The 8,825-nt window shown below is 48.0% G+C and overlaps 1 protein-coding gene across 2 annotated transcripts in view; it reads left to right on the top strand.

The window, feature by feature from the left end:
* Positions 1 to 3,746: 3,746 nt before the first annotated feature.
* Positions 3,747 to 8,825, top strand: part of LOC119219261 (nectin-2) — a 200,824-nt gene continuing 195,745 nt past the window's right edge. For both annotated transcript variants that reach the window (XM_037474342.2, XM_037474341.2), the window contains exon 1: positions 3,747 to 4,222. In XM_037474342.2, the coding sequence (XP_037330239.2) occupies positions 4,150 to 4,222 (73 nt within the window). In that variant the 5' untranslated portion in view covers positions 3,747 to 4,149. The remainder of the gene's footprint in view (positions 4,223 to 8,825) is intronic.

The raw sequence follows: 8,825 nt of genomic DNA, 5'->3' as shown, positions 1-8,825 counted from the left end.
GCTTTTCATGTTTCTCATGTTTAGCCAAATAGTTTTTCATTTTATAACAAAAGCTTTGCATTTATTAACTTTTCCACAGTCCATCACAGTCCATCTCACATTTGCTTGCCACCCTTCAGCAAGCGTTCGCTCTAAAACAAAGTTCCCAGGATTCTTAAGGATTCTTCTTCTTTGGCGAGGCAGAGGTCTGCTTTAACTTGAATGCAGCACTTCTCTCGGACCATCTTTCCTTCCGCCCTGGCAAGCGGCTTCTGATCAAGGCATGCGACTGGAAGTGAGCCATTTGAAATCATATACAAGTCGGGCATATCTGTCAAGTGTGAAGATTTGTAGCCCAGTGTGAGGCCGGCTGTCGTTGAGTTAAGGCGCCAATCACACAGGACGACTGACGCAGTCTCAGAGCTCGTGTTGGCACCATCCAGACCCCCCCCAGGACACTAATTAGGGAACCCAGTACTCATCCATAGTCTCACTTACATTTGGCCTGTGCAGGTCGTATCTGTCGAGAGCCTCAATGAAGTCCATTTGAACGTTTGAATGTTTATAAGTGAGAAGTCGAGGCAACTACGGCATTGGATGGAATGCCACGCCTTCCAGTACAGGCACGCATGCTCCTCTTTTGTTCAAGCCAGCCTCAGCCAAACTTTTTACAAAGTACAGCAACCTTAACTAAAAGGAAAAAATCAGATTGCACCATGGGGTCAGCAGAAAAATACAGACAAACCTTTTCCTTTTAACTTCCATTCACGTTTCCTTTACTACTTGGCGTTCTATGAGTATATAGGCCTTCTGATACACCATTTCCCCAGACTGCTTCACTCAAAATGTCCAATTTCCATCCACTGAAACAATAAGGGTACCTTTAGTCTATGAAGCAGGAGGGTATCAAGGACCTCTTTTGCCTGTTTTGTTTGCCCTTCCTTTTGCTAGATTGCCTGCACTATAAAACCCATTAATAATATTTGTATTGAATTGTTTTCAGTCAGTCTGCTGTACAATCAGTAATTTAGTGATGTTTACATAACCGGTGCAGGGTGCATCAAAATCCTCAGTACTTTGCATATGTGATGTGATTTACAGATATTCTGATTTTGTTATCATCATTGTACGATAAATGAGTTTACTTTTCAGTTTTCTCTACAGGGCCAAACAGCCCCCAAACAGGCTTACTCATCATTTGTGTCACCCAAATGATTTTTGCATTTTCATTGCCAAAAGGGGATTTCAGTTCAAATATGTGAAGTTTGCATATTGTTCTTTTTCAAAGGTTGAGCACAACATGTATGATATTAGTGTCTAAAATATTGGCATGTTTGGAGTATCTGACAATGACATGTCAGAGGTTAGATGGTAAACTGGGAGAGTTAACCAGTTACATAAACAACACTCTATTTATTATGTTAATATTGTAATGATCTAACTAATAATAAAACCAGATCAGAACATAAAGCCCACCGGCCACTGGAAATGTTAGAGATGCAACATTTTAAGAGACAGACAATAATATCCAATAACCAGCAGTTCGTCACGCCTCGACAGCTGGGATGTAACCAGAGGGATCTGGATCTGAATAATGATCACATGGTTTTATCCACCTCACTGCTAGAATCTAAGCCCTCAGAATGACAAGGTATCAGACCTGTACAGTAAAAGGTTAGGCATTGGACTTTTCTTAACAACAATTGTTTTTTTTGACCCGATGTCGAGGCTAGATGGAGAGCAGAAAGGTTGTGTTCTAGTTAAACCCTCAAAAGATGTTCTGGGAGGACAGGTCCAAGACCCCTATATGGGTCTAATCAGCACCTTTTACATGAATTATACCTCCACCATATGGGGGGCGGCTGAGAAAACCTGCATTTGGGGTTGATTTGGAGAAGCACTGACAACCTATTTGGTTGTTTAATTATGAGGGGCATGTTGCAATGATTGCATACTTCCTTCCATCTGCCCTGAGATAAACCTTTAATGAAATAATCATCCTTTATGGATGCAGGGGAAGAACAGACCGATAGAAAGTGTCATGAACTTGTGTGTGTCAGTGGAGCGGCAGTTACTTCTAGCAATCAACAGATGGCAGGATGTAGCAGGACCATTTGTACACAGCAGCATGCCCACACACACACACACACACACACACACACACACACACACACACACACACACACACACAGCAGGGGCCGGCTGAATCCATCGTGAGCCTTCAGAGGACAGAAGGTTCTTCTGCTCCTCTGTGATTAATGGGATGGATTGAGGCTGGAGCCCAAATAGAGGGTGGGCCAGTTTACAGCCCGCTAATGAGCTGATAATGGAGGGGGGGGGGGGGCGGGGTCCTCTACCCGGCGAAATGCTGGCACCATCGAGGGGAGTGTTTCAGAGGGAGGCAGCGTGTTCTCAGTGGAAAAGGTCTTTAAAGGTGGGAGAAGTCGCTGGTTGTTGGGTGGGCCTCAGAGGGGCTCAGTGGCCTGGGGTTGACCTGCAGTTTGGGGTATCACTTTCTTTATGTTGCAGCCCCCTCTTAGGGGACATTGTACTCTTCGTTGACTGTGATTTCTTAGCTGGATGGGTCCTTTTAAAACTCTTCTGTGTATGCTGTAGTACTTGTAGACCCCCCGACTGCTCCATAACTGCATGTCAGCAGGCAGGTGAACATGCTCTTCAAAAATGACTCATTATCGTTGACACGTCACTGGTGGCGGGAGGAAGAGGAGGTGACTGCTCTCGAAGCCTCTCCTCACAATGTGTTTGGTTTCGCAAACAAAGTCTGAGCCGATCGGCCCCGTGTTACTTGTGTCAACAGCAACTCCGCTGCAGTCGACGCTTCAAAGGCGCTGTTCTTATCGTCCCCAGCAGACGGGAGAAGGTCCTCTCCGTGCGGTTTATTTACCTCCAACACATCCGCATTTGAAACATTTCTGTCTTTGAAGGAAAAGCAAACCTCCGCGCATCGCTCTTTCTGAGAAGGGGGGACAACAAAGATGGCAGAATCCATCATGTGTGCGCGTCTCTTGTACTCGTGTGTGTGTGTGTTTTCATGTCCTAGATAAAACACACAAGTGAGTCAGGATTTAGATCTAAGTGGAGATTAAATGAATAATGTGTTTACACCCTTTCGGAGCACATCGTCGATCATGTTGTGCAACTTTTTCACAACATCAACACTCGGGGTGATTTACAATCAAATCTTTAAGGTTTATGTTAATATCCTGGGATTGTTGTTATTTGCAGGTGACTATTTATGGTCTCTTTGTTGTAACTTTCTTCCTAGTTGTCATCCTCCTTATATTTTGCGTGTTTGACTGTATTTATGCAGAATTATTCTTTTCAAAGCATTGCTTTGTTTTTTTTCCACATTCTCGGGGTGGCTAATTGTCTCTCCACACACGGATTATTTCTCTTTGTTACCTCCACCACGGTTTCCTCCATCTTCCTTCTATGAGCTTCCTTTTGGACGAGTGGTTGTATGGTCTTCTTCTTTGGTCTTCATATAAGTACCTTTAGATTGTACTGAATTGTAGAACTTGTGTAGCTTTATTCTACCGTGGGTAATTCTTTTCTTGACCATTAATATATCATTAAATATTGATTCTGATCAACAGAAATAACTTGTTAGTAACCACTAAAACGCACAATGTGCCCCCCCCCCCCCCCGCACAGGTCCGCGTCTCTCTGTTGCGGCTCGCGTCCTCTTGGTGACGCTCTGCTGACATCACCGTGGATGTGGTTCCACCTTCAGCCCGCCGCGCCGCGCCGCGCCGCACATCCCGCTCCTTCCACTCCGCGGCCAGACGCACCGTGACGCGCACGAAGCACCCGCCTAGGTTTACCTGTGCCAGCTTCTCCGGCCCGGCCCCTTTCTTCTTCTTCTTCTTCGGCCGCTACCGTCCAGTGAAAGTCGGACGGAGAGAGGAAGTCAACGCGCTGCTGATCCGAAGGACAGCGGACGGACACGCGGCCCAAAGACAAGCCGCAACTTGGCGGATTCCTGGCCCGGCGGTCTGCGCTCGACTCCGCAAGTTTCTCGCGCCGATCCGAGAAGGAATAACCGGGAGCCCCGCTCGCCCCGAACAACCCCCCCCCCCCCCCCACCCCGCCAAAGCTACGTAGCGCAGTGGTGGATATTAACGTCCACCTCGGTTTCCGCTCGGAAGAATGGCGAGAGATCACCCGGTCCCTCCGGCGAGGAACGCTTGGCTGACGGCGGCGATCCTCCTCGCAGTCCAAGGTAAGGCAACACCCCCCCCCCCTTACCCCGTCCCCCGCCCCCCCCCCCTCCCTACAACCTGTCCCCACTGTCCCCGCTGTCCCTCCTCTTCCACCTGCGCTGTGCGCGCTGAATCTCCCGCACTTGTTGTAAAGAAAAGAAGAAACAAAAGTTGTGCGTGTGTGTGTGTGTGTGTGTGTGTGCGCGCGCGCGTGTGGGTCTTTCATGGGGAGCGAGGTGTGGCTCTGCTGGCCTGTTGTGGTCCTGATTCCTCGCCGCTTCAGACTGTTCAGGGAAACGACTAATCCTCCCTGAGCTTCTACCAAAACCTCTTTAACAGCACAGCTCACCTGTAATCTGTGTTTACCTGCGTGCGGTAGGGGGGGGGGGGGTGATTACCGGCCATTAGAGTAATGGCAGCAGTCGGTGCTCGTTTGTGGCCCCTCAGGTGGGGGGGGCTGAGAGCCCTGAATAAATATCACCTCTGTGTCTGCAGGGGGGGAGGGGGGGTTATTACGTCTGTTGCGTTTCCCTGCATAACTCTCAGATCACGTGATAGTCGTATTCTGGTGTATAAGACACATGGGTATGTGCACAAGTTAATTGTACGGTTGATATATTTGACCCAAGATGGACGTGATGTTGAATTGAGGAGTCGAAGAGTAAGTCTCTGTCCAAGCTGTAAAGAAACCAAAAGTTCTGTGTTCTTCTTCTTCTTCCACCATCGAAACCACTTTTGTACATTTTCTAAATGAATGTGTCAACCAGGTGCTTCCCATTGGCCGTTTGCAGCCATGACACAACCCTCTGTCCACACTAGCGTGTTTCTGATTGGAGGAACAGAGTTTTCTGGCTCTGTTGTATTGTTGTCTCACGTCACTTTTACACTGTGTGTGTGTGTGTGTGTGTGTGTGGGGGGGGGGGGGGGGGTGCTTCCGCGCGCTCTAATTGCCGCGCTGACGGACTTGGACGGACGAGCCGGTAAAAAAGCTCCGCTGCATCCCTTCAAAATAAAATCACGGGATAATTTTTTATTTTTTTTTATTTTCCCATGCAAAGGCCCGCGACCCACTACAAACGGGTCCGCGACCCACCAGTTGAGAAACACTGCTCTATTCCCTCTCCGACTGAAACACGCTGTCCCTTTAAGACACGCCGGCCTATAAGCCCCAAAAATGACTGACCTGGTCTTTGATAAAACAGCTTGTGAAACACCCAGAAGTCTGGATTTTACCTCTTACATTTTTAAATTTTTTTTCCTTTGTTTAAGTAACCCTTTTAAATCAGCTGAGCGCTTGTTAAATAAATTATTCTGAATGAAATGTACTGAGGCAGGCTGTTTTTAAAGTGGAAAAAACACTTAGTAAGGATAAGAGGAGACCACTCAACACTAGGGCACTATAGATAAACACAGGCAATAAAAACAGAACAAATCCTAAGCCTGACTTAGTCTGAACTCTCACCATATGTGGCAGCGTGCATGAAGTGTCTCATAAACAAGCTCGCCTGATGATATCTGTGGTGCAACTGTGGAGTGATGCAAGCACAGAGAAAGACACTATGAATCCTATAATGCCTCATAAAATACCGACATTTATGCCGGATCGTGTATTTTGAGCGACACAATGAATGCACGCCACCCTCCTGTTGGTAGTACCCCCTAAAAGGATCGGCTTTGAATCCATTGGTGCCCCGTACTGTGGCCAGAGTGACCCATTATCATTGTGAATCACACCCTCCGTACTAAAAGTGTCACACGGCAAGATAATGAACAACAAACAGAGAAACGCTGCGTTTGACATCGGCCAACGTAAACTACGAGGCAGCTGGTGTGACGCGTGGCGCCGTTTGAGCGCTCTCCGGTGACGTCTATCCACGGACGGGGCCATTAGTCAACAGGTGAACCATCGCCATAGTAACACTGTATGTCCCGGTAGGAGCGCTACAGTGATACACGTGAAGTACCCTCACTAAGATTCACCGCTGGGTAACGCGGGAGTCACCCGGCAGTGAACCTGCCTGGGTGTAACTAGCACCATCCGTCTCAGCTGTCCCCAAATTGTCACCCAGGGGTAAAAAAAAAAAAAAGGGGGGGGGGGGGGGGGGGCGGGTGATTACGGAGCCGGGAGCCGCGGCGCTGGGGGACCAGGGCCTCTGCTGTGATCAAAGGGAGCCGCAGGGAGCTCAGCATCTGTTGCACCCGGCTGAAGGTGACCTGAGTGCTTTCTGAGTGAGCGCACACCGGGCAGCAGGGGGGGGAAACGCCTGTAATGGCGCCTCTCCTCCTGACCCGTGCTGTGAGCGACGCGGCGCCGGTTGGTTGGAGAGCCGTCAGAATGTCACCACTGTCTTTTTTGCCCGGGAATAAAAAAAAAATCATCAGCTGCTGGGCTGGGCTCGTTAAAGGGTGGCATCCTCCGGTTCTGAAGACCCGAAGCCAGTGCTTCTCTCTACTGGCCATCGGGAGGGGGGGGGCTCCTGTGGATGTCTATAAGACTTCTCCCTTGATTTATTCCCTGAGAGCTCAATCTCCATACAGGATCATGTTGTCTGAGCAAATGATGGTTGATTTAGAGTCAACGTACCATAAAGCAGAGGATGCTGTAAAACGGGCGCAGCCTTGTGATTGACAGGTCGTCCCCAGAGGTCCCTCCTCCTCAGTCTAAATAGGGTCCCTTCCCTTCACTTTTTGCAAACGATGGCGACGGCCAAAAACGCTGACTTGGAAGACACCCATCCCAGTGGGTGTTGTCACGGCGACCAAGTATTTGCGGCCTGTGTGTAGACGGACGATCTGTGGGTTTTTCACATGTCCAGGCGAATGAGCAGCAGGGACACTTAAAGCATAAAACAAAACAACCTTAACCTTCAGAAGAACAGCCTAAGTGGAGTCAGAGAGGATATGTTTCCGTGGCAATGGTAATTAAGTCACTTCAGGTGTCTCCTCTCCCGCCCCGTCCTTGTCTCTACGGGCCTGATTCTGTGCTGAAATGTCAACGATGATGAGTGCCCCCTCGTCGGCACCGAGCCGTCGAGGGGGCCTGATTAGCTTATCAGTGGGGGAGCAGGCGGCCGATGATTATCGCCCTCAGCGCGCCGCAGCCTGATTATCGAGGGCTCTTACTAATGACTCATCATCGGCCCGTGTTGCTGTTTGACATATTTTTGCTGCGGATTTGTGTTCGGAAGGGTCGTGATGAGGAAAAAGCTCCGGAGCCGTCAGTCTCAGCACCTCGTAAGCGTAAAGTCCTTCGTAACCACGCGACTATTTAATTTAAACTGAAACGGCTGCTGTTGCGATTCCTAACGTCAGGTAGCTGAGGTCAAGATGCAAAACGAGTGAAACGCTTCATAGACCAGTGTGATGGAAAAACAATGTGTGTGTGTGTGTGTGTTTCTGCAGCGGATTTTAATCAAACTGTTGTAATCATCCACAGCGGGGGGGGGCTTCAGAGCGTCCATCCATGATTTCGACCTCTGAGGCAGCGACACAATTATTTCAGTTTTTTTTTTTCCCCCTCTTTGCCGGCTTTTTTTAGTTGATTAATGTATGAGGCGAAGCCGTGAGGCTGAAAAGCTCCCATTATTTCACATGCAAAGGGGGCAAAAATCTGTAATTGTGTCATTTTTCGCAGTTTAGGGAACAGTTTGTTCTCGCCGTGTATAAATCCCTCCACAGCCCCCCTGACCCCCCCCCCCCCCGGGGTCAGATAGGATGGGAGCCATCGTTATAATCCACTCGCTGGTGCAGAGATCCCGACCCCATTGAGGCCGGGGGCACAAAGACTAAATGTCAAGGAGTGTGTCTCCGAGGGGAGGATCTTATCTTATTGTGTGTGTGTGTGCGCTTTGTTTTTACCTTTTTGGTGGTGGGCTTTATTAAGTATTCAGAAGCTCGTTTCATTTTATATTTGCAGAAAAGCCGAGCTTCAAACTAAATACGGCCAACAACACTGTAGGAAAAAGGAGGTGAAGGGTGCAGTGATTCTAAAACTCACAGATTCAAATATTACTTTCTCTCATGGATGAACCATATTATCAGATCCAGATGTTTTGATTATTTTGTCCACTCCATCCCAAAAAAGAATCTACTTGGCTCAAATCAATCCTTTTACTTTTACTATAGTCATCTATAGTGTTTTCTTCATAAAAACACACAATTCACAATTTAGGGAATAAAGATTTAGACTTTTATTGATTTTTCATTTGTAGGAAGTTAAACAGCTCGTGATTCATCTTCAGCATTTGGATTCATTCAAGTCTCTCACCAAATGTACGATCTAGAATGTTACAGGTGGACCTATGTGACGTTAGAACATAGCCGGGCCCTGCACTGACTCGCTAAACACGGTCTGACGCATTATAATGTCACTCATTGGCCATTAGCGGTGCTGCTAATGTTGCTCCTTCTCTTCCTGGCAATTTTAGCACATTATCGGCGATCGATAAACGGAGAGCACGAGTCTCTTGATTGCAATAATCTTCGTCTTTAATTTACACCGCGATGGTTAATATGTGTACTTAATGATTCGGGTCACATGTGCTCCCACCACGAGGGAGGTGGGGGATTACCTTACAAATCAGAGCTAGAAACCGCTCCATTACGTCTCTATTAGTTGTGCAT

Source organism: Pungitius pungitius, chromosome 17 (assembly GCF_949316345.1).
Source record: "Pungitius pungitius chromosome 17, fPunPun2.1, whole genome shotgun sequence".
Taxonomy (NCBI): domain Eukaryota; kingdom Metazoa; phylum Chordata; class Actinopteri; order Perciformes; family Gasterosteidae; genus Pungitius; species Pungitius pungitius.
Note: the sequence above shows the minus strand (reverse complement) of the source record. Positions and strands in the feature narration are given on the sequence as shown.